The 19,338-nt window shown below is 29.4% G+C and overlaps 1 protein-coding gene across 3 annotated transcripts; it reads left to right on the plus strand.

The window, feature by feature from the left end:
• The first annotated feature begins 2,750 nt into the window (after window positions 1-2,750).
• Window positions 2,751-7,704, plus strand: LOC107626290 (calcium-dependent protein kinase 20-like). 3 transcript variants are annotated; one of them, XM_088504192.1, is made up of 8 exons: window positions 2,751-3,073; window positions 3,191-3,744; window positions 4,715-4,858; window positions 4,969-5,121; window positions 5,309-5,424; window positions 6,070-6,237; window positions 6,676-6,900; window positions 7,044-7,704. In XM_088504192.1, the coding sequence occupies exons 1-8, from the start codon at window positions 2,751-2,753 to the stop codon at window positions 7,122-7,124; spliced, it is 1,764 nt and encodes a 587-aa protein (XP_088360318.1). In that variant the 3' UTR covers window positions 7,125-7,704. The 3 variants fall into 3 exon arrangements, with proteins under 3 accessions (XP_088360318.1, XP_088360319.1, XP_020972257.1); XM_088504193.1 differs by having other exon boundaries at window positions 2,751-2,869; window positions 3,026-3,744; XM_021116598.2 differs by having other exon boundaries at window positions 2,751-3,744.
• The last annotated feature ends 11,634 nt before the right edge of the window (window positions 7,705-19,338 follow it).

Consider the following 19,338-nt stretch of genomic DNA (forward strand, 5'->3'; position numbering starts at 1 on the left):
CATGGTTTCAAATCTGAAATATATATAACAAAATACATAAATAATAATGATAAAAATATACTAAAAAAGAAAGCAAGAAAGGCGTTATTTAATTTTTCTTAACTGGTTTTAATATTTATCTTTATATTAAATTAAATAATAAATAGAAAATATTTCTCCATATTTAATTATATACATAGGTAGACAACGAAAATCTATTATCTATTATATATTCTATTATACATTACTAATTTTAAGGTTAAAATGTGTCACATGTCACTCCTTCGTTGTAATTGAAATTGAATCTTTTTCTCTAAAATTAAAGAACTCTTTCCTCTTCTCTCTTCCTTTCTCTATCTCTCTCCTTCCTTCATTCACTCTATCTCTCTTATATATCATTATCAATGACTAATTAGGAATTTGACAATCAAAATATACAATATAACATTCTTTAATTGTATTTAAATTAAAATTAAAATACTAAAATTGAAATATAGCTATATTATATATTATATTTATATATTACTAACTAATTTTTGGTGACCTTTTTTTTTTGACTATATTACTAACTAATTTAATAACTAAAATGTGTCACATGACACTCTCTTATTAAAATTTAAAAAAAATATTTTCCTTTAAAATTAGTAAACATCCTTCTTATATTTTCTTATCTACCGCTCTCATTTTTTCTATTTCTCTCTATCATTTTCACTCTATATATAATTTATAATTCATATTTTATATTAATAATTTGACAAATCAAAATGTGTCACCAGATATTTTCATTATAATTAAAATAAAAATTTTTCTTAACTTCCAAAATTAACAAACTTCCTCTCTGATTCTTCTTCTTTATCTTTCTCTCTTTTTTCTCTCGTTCTCTATTTTTCTCTACCTTTATGTTTTACAAAAAATAAAAATTAACAACATAATATAAATTAAATAAAAAATATTATTATATACATATTTTTTATTTAATTTTAAATTTTTACTATTTATTTTTTTAATATATATTTTTACTTATTTTCTTTTAAATATTTATTACATATAATTTAAAAAAATACTAATGTTGTTATTAAAAGTTAGAATCAAGATTCAATTGTTTAAAAAAAATAGTTAATTTTATAACTATTAATATAAATTTTTTTATGTTAATATCTAATTATATTTTTATATATAAAAAAATATTATTTTTAAATAGCAAGCATAAAATTAATTATTTCTATTTGTGCAACAAACTTAATACCTAATGAAATATAAAAATATACATGTTAAATTCTTTCAAATTTTAGATAACGAATGTTAAAATTAAGTAAAAAATTAAACTCTTTTATTTGAAAATAATAACTAAAAAACTTATTATTTAATTTTGTTTAAGACTCTGGTCTTCTTAGTCGTCGGAGACTTTTGTCCCTTATGACAATTTTATAAAAGTAGTTTAATACTATAAATTTTTCGTCTCATAATCTATAATATCAGGACCGATGTAATTTTAAAAGATTTATATTCCTGTAATAGTATTACGGGTAAAAATACTAGTACTAAATAATGTAAACAATGAATATATTGGATGTTCATTTCACTAGGTGTGCAGATAGTTATTCTAATATTAAGATTTAGGTGGATAACTTAAAAATGTAGTGTATTTTTATTTGATTGATGATTGTTTATATTGTTCAAAAAAAGTCATTAATTACCTAATATAACCCTATATAAAATTTTCCTTCATTATTGCTAACAAGTAAGTGTTTGCTGATGCAGTAAGTAAATTAGGCTATTTTTAAGAAGAGGACAAGACAAGACATTGAGAACAAGATATAAAGGATAGAGACACAAAATTTTGTATTTTTATATTATTTTTTGTGATAAATTATAACAAATTATAAAAATTCAATTTATTCTCATTTTTTTATTTAAAAAATTTGAAAAGAAAAATATAATAATAAAAAAATATAATTATAAAAAATTAACAAGAATAATAAAAAAAAAATAAAAAATAAATTGTGTCTTTTGTTAGTGTCTCTGTCTATATCTCATCTATTAAATATGATTTTGTGTTTTTGTGTCCGTCTTAGTGTCCTGTGCTTGAAAACAAACGTAACATTAAAGTACAAAGACAAAAAATATTATAAAAAATAAAACAAAGTAAAAATAATTGTCTTGAACTGACCACTCTTTGGCATATATCCTTATTTATTTATTTGATTATAATTATATTAGTACTAATTAATTATTAAAAATTACTTGCATGCAATGCATGCATGGAAAATGAGAGCTACGTGAGCTTCATTGTTGCATCTGTGTCTTCTCCAAAATTCCTCAAATTTCTGAAACTAAACACATTCATTCATTCATTCATCTTCGTTTCTCTCTCATTCCTTTTTATCACAAACGAGTCACGACTCACCTCTCCCGAGTCACCAACTCACTGTTCTCTCTTCAACAATTCATCCGCACGTTCGTTCGTTCATTCATTCATTCCACTTTTTATTCTCTCCGTTTCCCACATATTTCGAATTCAACAACATCCAAATCAAATTGTCTCCTCCAAATTCCAAATCACGTTTGGATCGGAATCAAAATTTGGATCGTTTTCGCGCGGAAATCTGGAATTCTCGTGATCCGAGCTCGGAGTTTTTTCTTGGAGAACGCGATTAGGGTTTTCTTTCGAGCTCTCCAGATTCAGCATCAATGGCGTCGTTATGGAAGGAATGTAGGAGAACGACATCGTCGCGCTAGTGAAATCGGATCGCGCGAAATTCCGATTTCCGATGGGAAACAACTGCGTGGGACCTGCCACCGGCGGCGGAAACACCTTCCTCCAATCCATGTCGGCGGCGGTCTGGAGGACGCGGCCGCCGGAGGCCAGGCTCCCGGCTCCAGACGGCTCATCCACAGCAGCAGCCACTAGCAACAGGGAGACTCCGTCACAGTCTCCGGCGCCATCAATTCCCGCTCCGAGAACCACCACCGCGGCCGTAGGAGGCAGCAAAGTCCCCGAGCAAATTGCTGTTCAGAGCACGCCTCCTGTAACGGTTAAAATAACACCCTCGGAAACAAAACCGGCCCAACAGGCCCAAAAACCGGCTCAACCGACTGAAAAACCTGCTCAACCAGCTCAACAACAAGCTCAACCGGCTAAACCGGTGGCGAATAATGAACCTCCACCAAACACTGGTGGTAATGGTGGTGGTGGTGATGGAGGAGCTAACAAACCTACTCACGTGAAGAGAGGTTCAACCATTGGGCTTCAAGTGGATTCTGTGTTGGGTACGACAACCGGAAACTTGAAGGACCGGTTTAGCTTGGGTAGGAAGCTAGGGCAAGGTCAATTTGGGACAACTTTCCTTTGCTTGGAAAAGGGTACAAACAAAGAATATGCATGCAAAACAATTTCCAAGAGGAAATTGACAACAGAGGAGGATATTGAAGATGTTAGGAGGGAGATTAGAATCATGCACCACTTGGCTGGTCATCCAAATGTGATTTCCATTGTTGGTGCTTATGAAGATGCCGTTGCTGTTCATCTTGTTATGGAGCTTTGTGCTGGTGGAGAGCTTTTTGATAGGATCATACAGAGAGGGCATTATACTGAGAGAAAAGCTGCTAAACTTGCTAGGGTCATTGTTGGTGTTGTTCAGGCTTGTCATTCTTTGGGTGTCATGCACAGAGACTTGAAGCCGGAGAATTTCTTGTTTGTTGACCATGAGGAGGAATCATTGCTTAAGGCTATTGATTTTGGGCTCTCAATGTTCTTTAAACCAGGTATATACATATATGTATATCAGTTGTTTTGCAGAATCTTGCACTGGTCCTAAGAATTTGTAGTCTTTTAATATTATTTTGGAAATGGTACGTTTGTTAGTTTGTTATTTTTAGACATTTTTGTTGGCATAATTTGAGTTAGGTGAGAGAGAGAAATGCTGGAAAATTTATTGTTTCAATGCTAGATGGTGAATGAATTAGTAGTGTCACGAGTGAAATGAGTACTACATTATTTTTCTGTGTGAAACAGATATACACCTAGGTGAGTTATATTATAAGGGAAAAAGTATGAGAACATAAAATATATCTCACATTGAAACCATAGTTGATGTCCAATAGTTTTGTTCAAGTAACATATCTCGTGTTTATTTGTAATCATAATTTTATTAACTGTTTATTTCCATAGTTTTGTTTCCTTATTTCTGAATCATCATTCCTAAAATTAATATTTTAATTTCAGTGATTCTTCTTGCAAATCACTTGTTAGTTGACTTTTAGTTTTAATTACCAAATTTTAGGCACTATTGGTGATTATTTATCATAATCTAAGGAGAAGAAGAATGTTGAATTAGTTCTTAAATTATTTAGAATTGAGAAGGCAAAACAATTTTATTATGTTTCTGTAGATGCATAAATATGCATTTTATTACACAGATTGTTCACTAAAATGCTAAGGAATCATGCATGTTGATGATATATTATTGCGCTTATGCTTATGAATTCTGCCGTGAATAGAGAAAATGAATGACTGGCTGATCTGTAATGCAGGGGTTGTACTTGTAGGGTGAGTGCATTGAGTTGTTTGTGTCTCATAACTTAGATATATTAGCAGGAAAGAGTTACTGGTTACTTCTAGTGATCTTTTTTTTAAAAAAAAAAAAAAAACAAACACCACTACTAGTTGTTCTGTGTAATATTAATTTATATCTTTTCTAGTTCATTCAGATCAGAAAAGTCTACATCTTTTCAGGTGAAATGTTTACTGATGTGGTTGGAAGTCCATATTATGTGGCCCCTGAAGTTTTGCGGAAGCACTATGGGCCAGAATGTGATGTATGGAGTGCTGGGGTGATCATCTATATTTTACTTAGTGGGGTTCCCCCATTTTGGGATGGTGAGAATGATACCACACTTGGTTTTCTTGTTTCAACTCCTTCAAAGTTTGAGTTGAATCTGTGTATCACTCAATATACTTTATATGTTTGGCTTTCTTTTTTTGGTCAGAAACGGAACAAGGAATTTTTGAGCAAGTTTTGAGAGGAGATCTTGACTTTGTTTCTGAACCGTGGCCTAGCATATCTGCAGGTGCAAAGGATCTTGTTCGAAGAATGCTCATAAGGGACCCTAAGAAGAGGTTAACAGCACATGAAGTTCTTTGTGAGTGGAACGTAAAATAGTGTCTTTTATTCATTGTCAATCATGATATGAGCCTTGGAATTTTCTCTTCCTAATAGGATGCATAATCAAGATATATTTTTGCAACACACTAACCATAATTTTTGTTCTATTTGTAAATTGAGGAATAGTTTCTCTTAAACACACATTAAGGCTTGATATTTTGCAGGCCACCCTTGGGTTCAGGAAGGAGGTCTTGCTCCTGATAAACCGTTGGATTCTGCTGTTTTATCTCGTCTCAAGCAATTCTCTGCGATGAACAAGTTGAAAAAGATTGCCATTCGAGTATGTACCCGATCCACTGGTTATATGATTTTTGTTCTATTCATTTAATTTTTGAGCTCAAGAAACTATAGCATCTCTTTACAACAAGAGACCTACTACACATACAAGTCTTTTTGACATACAAGTTTATACAAGTTAATCCTAATTGAATAAAATCCACTTTTATAATGCAAGGAAGGAGAGGAAGAGTTTTGAATTATATAAAACTTATTAATACACATACATAAAAAATTCTTAAACAATACAATATAAATGACTTGTATGAACTTGTATGTGTAAATGACTTGTATGTAGAGAATAATCCTTACAACAATACAATTTTCATATAACATTAACTAAACAAACTCATGTAATGGATAGAAAGCCCGTCATTTTAAACTGAAACTGGTCTGCGATTATTGATAACATTGACATTTTGCTAAAAAGAAAAGGAACGGCGCGCGTATGACTATTGGAGAAATTTCTCTGTTTTGGAAATGTCACTTACAATATACTACCACTTTAACTCTGTTGTTGCATTAGGCTGTAATATTGGTTTAATTTCAGAAAATTGATATCCTAGTCTAGTAACTTGGATTCTTTTTGTTCCTTGTTCTAGATTTGTATGTGTTATTTGGTATGACTTGCAATGTTGTCCCTTGACAGGTAATTGCTGAAAGTCTCTCTGAGGACGAAATTGCAGGACTGAAGGAAATGTTCTCAATGATAGACACAGATAATAGTGGACAGATCACTCTTGAGGAACTGAAAAAGGGTTTGGAGAGAGTGGGTGCTAATCTTAAAGAATCCGAGCTTCTATGGTTAATGGAAGCAGTAAGTGCCTTGCATGCTATCCAAATTGGCATTTCTATGTAGGCATGTTTCTTGCACTTATTAGTGTGTTGTTTAGTTCTGTAATTTTCTACAATTATTTTAGTTGGAATTGGTTTTGGTGTAAAATGGTTCTTGATAGTTCCTCTATAAGTGATTTTGTCATAAAGGAAAAATTTTTACTTCTCCCAAAATCAATTTATTGATTCTGGTAGTTAAAACCAAACATGAGTAAAATGGGGGATGAGGATCATTCTAGGTCCCCCAAATGGTGTTCCAACGATGCATTAATGGATTTATTTGTAATGAATATACTTCCATTCTTTTGATCCGTAGTAAACTTGGCATTGTACTATTTTTGCACTATTGTGTGCAGCTTGTTATTATTATATTTGGTGTTTCTTGTGATTGACCCTTTTAGCTTTGTCCTATAAAATCCAGGCAGACGTTGATAACAGTGGTACCATAGATTATGGTGAATTTATAGCAGCAATGCTTCATCTAAACAAAATCCAGAAGGAGGATCATCTATATGCTGCCTTTACTTATTTTGACCAAGATGGTAGTGGATACATTACAAAGGAAGAGCTTCAACAAGCTTGTGAAAAGTATGGAATTCTAGATGGTAACATAGATGATATAATACGCGAAGTTGACAAGGATAATGTAAGACATTGCATCATATTATTATTATTATTATTGTTATAAGAATTTGGAACTTATTTTATGTCAGCTCAATATTTAAGATAGAATTAGTACACAGCATTTTTTCCTCCTTAATAAACTTGAAATTATGTACTATTTTTCAGGATGGACGCATTGATTACAGTGAGTTTACTGCAATGATGCAAGAAACTGACTTTGGCAAAATTGGTCTACCTAAAGCATGAGTAAAAATTGTGGCTGGCTTCAAAGCATTAATGAACTCTTTCATGGTCATGCCAAAATGAGGGATAGATGTTGATAGATAAAGTATCAGATAGATATATATAGCATCATCTTCAGATCTCTTCCATGTGCCAGATTATGTAAGTGCTTGCCCTTACACAATGCTTTAGCTTCAAGGAGAGGAAGCATGAACCACATTGCTTATAACCAGTCCTTTATGTATTTACAAATCATTTTCTTAGTTGAACATAATCAAGTATGCAGCAGTAGTAGATTATCACAGTTTTCTTTACACCCTTTAAAATCTATTACCCTTTTTTTCTTGGGGGTAAAATAGATGTGGTAGAATGAGATCTCATCATCACTTTCAAACCAACCATTTGCTCATGCTGAATATCATGTTGTATCAACACATGTATTGATGTATAGACTATAGAGCTAAGTAATTTGTGTACCTTTTTTCTTTTTTCTTCTTTCCGTTAATGGGGCTACATATATATTCAGTGTACCTATTTTGTTTGATTTTGTCTTTCTATTTTTGCTAAGGACAGAATCCATTGAATTTGATTAGACCAAATGCCGTGAACATCTTTCTTCTTGATTCATGAACACAAGATTCATTGTTCACTCTCACTCAGCCCCACCACCACCTAATTTGTCCCAATTTGTTCAGCTATCAACTTCAATTAAGTTCTCAACTAGCAGGCTCATCTAATGTAATCTGTAACATTAAATAAACCGAAAGAAAGCACTGAATCCATGAGATTATGCGACCATGATTCAGAAAAAATTGTATATCAATATCATGAACTCAGATCATAGATTAACCGTACCATCTACTCAAGAATCACATACATGATGCTATGAGAAATAACTAATTAAAGAAACATTTCAAAGAGACTGATACTTATTTCTCCTATATATATATATAAGCATGGTATTTATCCCTTATTTTTTTTCAGAAAAATAGTATAAACATGATAAATTAAAAATGGGTTGACACCTAATATTAATTAAGAAAATGTTAAAGGTTTATTAATTGAATTGTCACTCTTTTAAATATCATTATTTTGAGTAATAATATTAATATACAATTATTTTTATCTAATATTAAAAAAATTTGCATAGAGAATCTTCTTTATGTTTTTTTAGGGTTTTTAAAGCTAAAAAGTATCCAACTCATTCAATTAAAATTGTATAATTTCGATTATCTTCTATCAAAACTAATATTGGGTTTCAAAACCTGGTTCATTTTTTTTATATGAAAAGCATATGTGTGTTATGTGTTGTTGTGGAGAATGTGGATGTTAGATATGGATGTGGGACAACTTTTTCTGAAATAAGAGATGAAGAAATCAGACTATTCGATTTCTTTGTAAAAAAATTAAGTCTACTAATCAGATTGTCCGATTAGTATGGAAGAAAAAATTTAAATTTTGGCAAAGGTAATTGCACCCTCCAATTTGTGTTTAAAACATTAAAAAAATTGGAGTACACAAATCGGAGGGTCCGATTTGTATTCCCAAAAATTGGACGGTTCGATTTTTGTTCTTGACACCACAGTGTGTAAAACACCTATACACTCCATAATTGCATCCTACACCATTTTCCCAACCAGGTCTAAATTAAAAAGTGTCAAAACCCCACAAAATAAATTATTTTATTATTAGAAAATAACAACATATTAATAATATGTTTCGAAAAGTAATATTTAAGTAATTAATTAGTTCAACTAAGTAGATAATCCCGTTATAATTTACCAGCTAATATTAAGATGAGTTACACCTATAACACGGTATCCATGTTAACTGGCTATTTAAACTTTAAAAGTATATCAAAAATATTTAGAAGACAATAAAAATGAGCGTAAAGTCTTCAAATTTTTTTAATTTTATATTCGTTAATTATTATTAAAATAAGTGAGTAATTTTAGATATAATAAATATATATATAAATTATAGATTTTATGTTAAACAAAATAACTTTATATTATTGTCTACCTAATATTATTCTTAAAATACCATGATTAATTATATATTTAAATAATAATATTTAAAAAATAAATTTAAATAATCTAAAATTAATATATTTATTAATATTCATCATTAATTATCGTCAAAATAATTATAAAATTTTAAATATAATAAATATATAATTTTTAAATTATATATATAAAAATTTAGATATTAAATTAAATAAAATAATTTTAATTATTATCTCCTTTAAGATTACCTATATTTAAAATCACATGTAGCACCCATTACGACAACTTTTTAGCGACTCAACAATTACCAATCGGTGAAAATTCAGGTCCAGTCGACTTCGCGTAAAGTTGATAACTGATTTAACTAAATTTTTATCTCACGGCTCTCAGTTATCAACTTCACGCGTGAAGTCGACTACATCTAAGTTTTCACCTTATCAATCTCTACTATGTTAATATACGGGTTTTTGAGCAAAAACCCAATGAAGTGTTTCTATTTAAGGAAACACGATCTACTTGGATGTAAGTGCATGGTTGAAAGAAGAAACATGAAAGTAAACCAAACACCCAAAAGTGTAATAATGCAATAACTAACCTAGGAATCTAGGATGCCCTATAGCTAAAAGCCTAAACCACATGATATTCAACTAACCAAACACCCTCTTTTTTCTCATCTTGCATGCCTTTTCTACCATCTATATTTTACTTAAATCATTTTATGTCTAATGTCTCATTCTCGAAACCTTTTTTTTGAAAGAGAAATGAAGAAAGTTCTAAGAAAGTTTCAAGAAAATTAAAAAGATATCAATGCCCCCAACGGCATCTGCACCTAATGAGCATCTATCTTTCAAGGCAATTTCAAATAAAAAGGAATTTTAAAAAAAATGTTTAAAAAACCCTAAAAATATAGTACTATTTTGACAAACGAATTTTTTGTTATTATTTTTTTTAAAATATTGATTGTTATATATATATACGTATATGAAATCGATTCCCTAACCTTAAATTAGGCTTTGATGACTTCTCATGATTATATATCATTATCATATGAAAGCGATCGAGTAAGTGTTTTATTATTACTTTTATACTTCTGTCAAGTCAATGTCTTCCATACTTATACGTATCTCTTTAGCCCCAAACTATAGATTTAACCAAAATTAGGTTTTGCCTCTTTGCGATTATTACATAATTTCGGCATTAGAGTGATAACAATGATATAAATATTTATTTCTAAAAATAATTGATTATTGAATATAATATGCTCATGATTATATATATATATATATATATATATATTTTTTTTTTTACCAAAGATAGAAGACTCAAACCCGCAACCTCTTAATTGAGTATGGGGAGACTATGCCATTTGAACTATTATTCATTGGCTCATGATTATATTTACTCATTTGATTTGCTCTTTTATATATCCTTAATCCACTTGGATTAGCTAAGAGCTTAAAAGAAAAATGTGAGGATATATATATATTATTCACAAGTTAAATTAATTAGGATGGTTTGTGTATGAATTATAAGATTGTGAAAAAATTGTCACCACAAAAGTTAATTAGTATGGTAAAAGAGTCTAGAGGGTTTTAAAAGATTTCTTTTATGTTGACTCCTCTCGAGTAAGATTCTTTTTTAGATATTGGTTCTGTAAGATTCATAATAACATCTCGACTAAAATTTTAAAGTGGTCTCTGAGATTGGGCGAGTTACCCATAATCGTCCTTGACTTTCAAAATTTCCTAATAGTATCCCTCACATTCACCTCCGGACCCACAGTTGTCCTGCGACCCTTTCCGGCGCACAGTCAGCAAACGGAGTAATGATCTGGCACCTCCCATACCATGCTGGAGCCAGCAACGGCTAGCTGACGTGGCAAATCTTAATTTTCTACCCAATGTGGTCCTGGTTCCATTAAAATCCTAAAAGCTAAGAATGATTATTATATGTAGTATCTGTTCTTCCCTTCTCCTTCATCCCATAATTGTGGTCCACCATTGTGATTTAACGGAGATTCCATTGATGATACTCTGAAACAATGTTTAGAGGTGAAGGATAAGCCAGTGATTATTCAGCTAAGCATAAATGCCTTTTATCTCAATCTACTCATTCTATTGATATAATATATAATGCTAAAAATACAAGGAAAAAATATTGGGCAAATGATAAATATTCATAAGTGAATTTCAACCCTAATTTTCAAACATGCAATCTAGACTACTGTGCTAGATTGATAATAGGAACAGAAGAATAATTAATACCTGGTTCTTCCTCCTACCAAGTGGGTGATTAAACTTGCAATTGAATTCAAATTTGTAAGTTTCAGTTTTAAGATAGAAAGCACAATCTTCAGCATCAGGTCTCAGTGGATATTGCTGTTAAACTCTACCACTGCTACTATCTTTCTTCTTCTCCACTTTTTCATCACCTTCAACTTCAACTTCATCATCACCATTACCATCACCATCAACATCAAAATCTCCGCTTACCTTATCAATCTCACTCTCTTTCACATTCTCATTCTAGCCATAATCCTCATCATCATCCCAACCATCATTATCATCACTCCCTTGTGCTTCACCTGTTTCCGAGGCACAACCACCTTCACCACTCAATTCCTCTCCACTACCAGCTACAAAGTCCGAATCTTTCTTCTCATTTTCAGCTACCCTTTCATTCTCATCCTTCACATCCAACTTCTTGTGGAACTCTGCACCAAGTTCATCACGAGTTTCATCCTGCAACCCCAAATTTTCACTGAGATTTGACTCTGACATGTTGATTTTATTATGTGGAAAGCACATTTGCATATGTCAATGGAATCTCCGTTAAATTACAATGGTGGACCACAATTATGGGAAGAATGAGAAGGGAAGAAGAGATACTACATATAATAATCATTCTTAGCTTTTAGGGTTTTAATGGGACCAAGACTACATTAGGTAGAAAATTAAGATTTGCCACGTCAGCTAGCCGTTGCTGGTTCAAGCATGGCATGAGAGGTGCCAGATCATTACTTTGTTTGCTGACTGTGTGCCGAAAAGGGTCGCAGGACAACTATGAATTCCGGAGCTGAATGTGAGGGATACTATTAAAAAATTTTGAAAGTCAAAGACGATTATGGGTAACTCGTCCAATCTCAGATACCACTTTGGGGTTTTAGTCATAACATCTCCTTTTAAAAAATAGAATCCCACCGGCTTTATTCTGCAACACTTTATTCGATCTAATAACATTTCATTTAATCTTTTTTGTCGATCAGAATCTTTTGCTGATCAAAATTTTTTTATATGTAGTCTTTTTTTGTTAGTCGATTCTCAATAAAAACATTAATATAAAACTTTGAAAATATCATCACCATAAAAAGTAACTCGTATACATAATGGAAAAATTCAAATTCTTATAAAGTTTTAAGTTTTAACTCTTTTGCGAGTGTGACTTTTTTTTTCCCCAAGTAAACGCTTATAAGGCAAGTAAATAAAGAATGAAACTGTCACTGTCCTTTTCATGCTTTAATTATTGTATGTGGTTATGCATTCCTCATTTATCATTTAAAAGATGAGGGCAAGAACCATTTAAGTTACCCTAAAAATTCCCAAAACATATGCATGCACACTTGTCTAATTAAATGCGTTGATTCTCCAATTAGGGAATATCAACTTTTTCCATGCATTTGAAAGCAAAATCCAATTGTCTAAGTAGATAGATTATATAAATAATTAAGGGGTTTAGGTAACAAGAGGAAAGGTCGAGAAAAACATGATATTAACAATTTAATCAAAGGAAAATATGATATTAATAATTAATCAAAGGTTTAGTAAGTCACCAAAAAAAAAAAATCAAAGGTTTAGTTCCGATCCACTTGGAAGAAAATTGAAGAAAGCACCAAAATAGTAACGTGTCATGACATTTGTGGAACTGAGTAACGCTGATCACACTGGATTTTTGGCGGCACACGTGGCAAAAGAATAATGATGCCTCAATCAGCATATAATTTGAGAGATACCAATATTATTTAATAAATTATTGCATGCATAAAATAAAATTTAAACGTCAAGTATTTACTTAAATAATCTAAATTGGTTCTTATAAATACTAATTTGTTACTGTTTGATCTAGTACGATGATCAGCCAAATAATATATGGGTTAAAGTGGCATTAAATCTTGAGAGATTATGTATATCTTTTTTAAAAAATCTCTTATCCAAATACTATAAACAAAAAATATAATATATATTTAAAATGTGTTATTTAATCTTAATCTTTATATTCTACTAACTTAATCATTGTTGATTAAAAATTTGTTTAGATAAGCTTTTATAAAAATATATTTTTTTAAGTGATTTAAAAAAAATTTGAGATGTAAAAATAATATTATATTTAAAAATATTTCATACAAAAATATTTTTTAATTAATAATTATGTTTAAGTACAGTAATATTCAAATATTTTATTGTTTATTTAAAATATTAAATAATATTTTTTTAATAAAAAATTTTAAAAAAATAAAATAAATTATAATTTCTATAAAAATATTTTTTATTTTTTACTTTTATATTATTACTATTAAAATTTTATCAAACACACTAAAAAAATATCTTATTTTAATAAATTTCTTTTAACAATTTAATAACATCCAAACAAATTCTAAAAATTAGTTATTCTTTTCCCATACAAATTACCCTAATTTGGAATCAGATTAGCTCTTTCTTAATATAAATAAATCTAAAATATTCCCCTGTGTTTACTGATTAATGACACTGATGAAGTTATCTAAACTTTGAGAAAAACAAAAAACAATAATATGGTTTTTGAATTGAATAATAGAGAGGTGAGTGTTTGATTGAGTGGAGGCTAATAAGTCCATAGTAAGTCACGAAGGCACTTTTTTGTTTTGAGTCTCTATCACGTCCTTCTCACGTGACTTTCCCTGCCACTTAGGGCACCGCCCTCCTTCACTACTTTTTTGTCTCTAATGCAACCCTTCAAAACCTTGGATCATTATGCATTCAAGGATCATTATCACTAACTATGTTTTCTCCTATTCAAATAGTTAGCTTATTGTTTCTAATTTTGACTTACAAATTTATCATAATTAGAATTTAGAATTACTAATGATAGTGACCATCAGCTTGACAACTTGTATTTTCTCTAAAATTAAAGAGGAAAAATGTTAGTTTTTTTCATAATTTCTGAAAAAGGTATTCTTCTTCTATTAATGATGTATATTATCACTTAAATCTTATATTATTATATTATTTTTATCATTCCAAAAAATTAAGTAGATAATAATTATATTTTTAATGCATCTTCTCACGTAAGAGGTTTTTTTAAGTTTGTATAAAATTATAAATTATAAATTTTTCTTTTTATTTATCTTTTGTTGATTTTTTTAAATTAATAAATATTAAACTCTAGATATTTTGGTCATAGAAAATTACTAATACTATGTTATGAAATTATTTTTTAAAAAAAAAAAATTTCAGTTGGTGATAAGAAAAGATATATAAATAATTAATTATATGTCTCTAAACATTTTCATTATATAGGTTTTTTTGTACACCTCTGTTAAAGGTAATTTCACCATCACTTGAATAAAAACAAGACTATTAATTAGGACAGCCAAAATTTTCTCTTCTGGATTTTAGCTAGCTGGATATGACCTTCTTGTAGTTAATTTATGCATTTGTTGTTAATTATTATATAATTATATGTAAATGTTGCTAGTTTCCAATATAAAAACAAGCTACTATATATAATGCGAAAACTAATTAATAATAATGTAATTATAGCATATGCAATCTCCTGCACACTTTGGAGAAAAAATTTTGAATAAAAATAAAATAATAAGAACTTATGGGACTGCATTGAAATGAATGAATATTATTTGCCCACATACTAGGCAGCACTACGACATTATATTAATATTTTAAAGGCAAATTAAGTTTACTAATTAATTAATAATTTTAGTTAGGCCACACTAATGAAATTGCTATACCTTATCTTCATGATAATATAATATTATAATGCAATATTGATTTCAAGGGTTCGTTGGCTTGTTTGCCATTAATGGATGATATCAAAATAACACTACATCAAACATTATTTGATTAGACATTCAACATATCTAAAAAGAATATATATCTGAATCATCATTATTATATTGTGCTTGTTTTCTATCATCTACTAGAGTTCAATAATTTAACAATTTTTGTTTTAAGAAAGGAATATTGCTCATATCCAAAAAGAAAATTATAGTCTAGTAGTATTACTATAGCAATTGGATTGGAAACTTAGCACTATTATCTAATTTCATGTGACATTTGTTTCTTGAAAATAAGGTCTCAAACTAACTTTTTCACACTAAAACATTAATATTAAATCAATTTTTAATTATGATAGATGATAGGAACCGAATTAGTTTGGTATAGAGTAGTTAGAGAGCCTTTACATTTTGATAATTTTTACTAAGATAATAGATAATACAAAATAAATAAAAAAACCTTAATTATGAAAAATCTATTGAATCCGAAAAAAAATCTAGTAAAAAAATAATTAAAAAAGTTTGTGACGGTTTTTAAAACCATTACAAAAGCTAATGAAAATGAGCGACAATTGCAAACCGTCGTAATATAAATGTTAAATGTTTAAACTCTCTTAAAATTTTAGGGTGGTCAAACTGCTGCTACAAAATAAATAATTTTAAATTAAAAAGCAATTTTAAATCACCGCAAAATAGATTTACAGTAAAACTTTTATTTTGCGGTAATTTTTTCACAGTTTGCCAAATTTTTTATTAACTGTTTTGTGATATCGAATAATATTTGAATCGACTGTCTAATCTTTATTTTTCTATTTTACAGCAGTTAAAAATAACCGTAAATATAACTACAATCTAATTTTAAAACCGTCGTTATCTATCCCTACTTGTGTACTTGTGTAGTGATTGGAACTAGTGTATAGAATTTGATCATCTATAGTTTAATTTATAATAAGCACCTTCAAGAATGTTATGTCAACAGTGACATACTATATATAGTTGAAAAAGAACTTTAATAATTAAGAGAATAAATTTGAGTATATTTAAATATGATTGGTTTTGTCATGAATAATAAAATATGGGAAAATATTCATAGGATATATATGAAAATAGAATTGCTCATAATTGTGGGATTAAGTATGAGTAATGTTGTAGGAAGGTGACACATGGCAAGTTGTGGGTGATTGTGTTTTGGAGTGCCATACCAACCGTCCACCACCATATGCTAATCATAGATAGCTCCTAATCGTTTGGAACCACAAAACCAAACAAGGTCTTATATGGGGGGCCACATTTGTTTTTGTCCACAACTATGTATATTACATAATCTTCATTGCATTATTTCGCCACAAACCACCTTGAGGAAAGTTCACTTTAATCCTATTCACTTGACTCAAATTACAAATCCATACCACATGCTATGCATTTGCCAAGGAAAAATAATGTTTAATCCACATTTATATATGAATTTAATTTTGATATATAACCAATTTTACACAAATATTTAATTACATAATATTATATAAATAAAAATAGTTATATTTTATATTGACAGCGTAAATAGTCATCTAAAAAAACGAATATAATTGTACGATTGTATAAAATATTTAACATTATTAACAATTCATCTAATTATGTAACATCATATCAGTAAAAATAATTATCTTTCACATTGACCAAGTGAATGGTCATCTAAAAGAACGGATGTGATTGCACAATAATATAAAATGCTTTAAACTGACAATGCAAAAAAATTATACTCTTTTTATATAAAGTTTTGTATAAGTCAGAGCATCTATTTGTTAGTTTTATTTATTTTATGCTCGATAGCTCGGGTCTGAAGCGGGTCTGGTACCACAGAATTCGAGAGTTGGTGGGTGGTTGGATACCTGGTCTGGGCGAGCTCCGGAGGGCAGGTGAGCGAGACTCTTCCGAGTTGACGAGGAAGGGAATGCCACCTGCAAGGACTCCAACGCTCAAGTCAGTGTCCGTACAAAAAGTGACAATTAGGGTAATGTGAGTGACGTACATGGGGGAGGGATAGGGCCCTTCCCTTATATAATCTGTACTACAGTGGGTCTCACATGCGTAAATCCTCTTTCCTAAAAACTTCCTTTCTAGCTGTCCAGGTTCACGCAAAGAAGAAGGTGACATGCAGATCACCTCTCGGTTTAGGTATGATAAACCATTGAGTCGGTTAACTGTCTGACCGCGTGAATTCCTGATTCGTTGGGCCAGGCCGAAACATTTTAATATTTTAAATCTCACAGTTTTTTATTGATAATAGAAATAATAGTAAAATTTATCCATACTCATTCATTAAAATAAACGTGCTAAAAAAATTCACATCTTTATTATAAGTGATGTTTCGTTTTTCTTTCTTATATACTTACCCTATACAATAGCTTGTGTATTTGCTTACTCGTTTAAGGCATAAGTTAATAATACATACTCATATACAATAACCTATCCTTAGATTATTCTATTTTAAACCTAACAAAAACTAGAAAACTTAGGTTGGTTTAGTTGGACCGGATATATGTTAATGTTTAAGTATTTCCGCCGCTAAAATTTTCCTACCATCGAGAAAAATATATATATATATATTTTAAATAATGGTGGAATAATCACTTGTACACATATGATTTTTGGTATTGATTTCCAAAAGAGAGTACAAGAATAATGCAAGGACGATTTCTGAAGTTATAGTTATAATTAACAATGAAAACTATCAAGGAAGCTTCAAAGAAATTTGGCTAATCCAGTACAATAACTCACTTCATTTTTTTTTCTTTCAAAAATGACATTTAAACAATAAACAAAAGTTTCTTAGGTGTTTTAAGCGTAAGTAGGAGTCTTTGTTTTATTTTATTCATGTGATATATCAGCAATGTTGGAAAGCTAAGAGTTAGTTATTAAGAATATAAATTTTTAAATTTTTAAATTTAATTTTTAATAATAAAAATAAGTAAATAACTCACATTACTAATGTGTGACACAACATAATAAATAAAAAATATGAAGTTCCATAATGATAGATAAAAAGAACAAAATATATACTTTACAAAAAATATAAAAATATCCATCTTTTTTGTGGACACATTTTAATAAGTGAATATGAAATTTTCGTTATTACTTTTTTTAGAGATATAACAATTTATAGTCCTTTCTCTTATTAATTTAACCTTTTGAAAAGAGTGATTAACAAAATTGTGAGAGTCAGAGGATATTTATTTTGACAATATCTACATGTGGATAGATTAAACTATTAAAAACAACTCTCACATACTCTTAAAACACTTAAAAAAATTCTTCTCCTAAAAAATATATATACATTCTCAATTTTTTACCTCTTAGTCTTTTTTTTTCCCCATATTTTTAGAATTTGAATTCGTTTGTATTAAACAAGAGATAAATTTATCTACTACTCAATTAATCCGATGTAAATATATTTCTGCATGAATTGAACTTATATGTTGAGAAAAAAAAAAGATTTGGTATATGAGAAGGACAATAGTATCAATTAATTAACATACATTATACATAATTGAGAGATTCAAGTAATGATTCGTCAATTAATTAAATAAAACAACTTATTAACAAAGAATAGCCTTATCACAAATTGTGCATGCATGTTATGCATACTTTAATTTATTAGAACAAAAACTTACACATCATATCTTTGATGGCACATACAAAATTCCAAAACCTTAACTTCCCTCTTGTGCTGGTAATCTTGGTTTTGAAAGTATGGAGGTCTCTCTCCAACCCAGCAAATAAAAACAGCAAACATAATTTCATTCAATCATAGAAGAATATAGAAGAATTATCGTTAACGGATCCATCATATAAAAATGTATTCAAATTATTTTGTGACATGTATTAAAGATATATAAATGATTGTTAAACTTTTAAGTCATAAAAATTTTAATATATATCATATCATAAAATCATTTTTCTTATATTTTTAAATGATAAAAAAAAGCATTTGAATAGTTATATTTTCAACTTTACTAAATTTTAATTTTTGGTAAATAATATTCGATAAAATAAAAGACATGAATAATTCATTTATACTAAATAAACAATAAGGATTTTAAAGCAATTTTTTCCTTGAATTCAGATATGAAACTTTTGAGGTGAAAACTCACGTACAGTTATCTTCATGTAAAGTTGATAACTAAGAATC

Source organism: Arachis ipaensis, chromosome B2 (assembly GCF_059453495.1).
Source record: "Arachis ipaensis isolate K30076 ecotype BB chromosome B2, ASM5945349v1, whole genome shotgun sequence".
Classification (NCBI taxonomy): domain Eukaryota; kingdom Viridiplantae; phylum Streptophyta; class Magnoliopsida; order Fabales; family Fabaceae; genus Arachis; species Arachis ipaensis.

Coding starts and splice junctions, on each gene's coding strand:
- LOC107626290 (XM_021116598.2), top strand. CDS start 2,751: ATGGGAAACAACTGCGTGGGACCTGCCACCGGCGGCGGAAACACCTTC. Junction 5,122..5,308: donor AACAGCACATGAAGTTCTTT/GTGAGTGGAACG, acceptor GATATTTTGCAG/GCCACCCTTGGGTTCAGGAA. Junction 6,238..6,675: donor TTCTATGGTTAATGGAAGCA/GTAAGTGCCTTG, acceptor TATAAAATCCAG/GCAGACGTTGATAACAGTGG.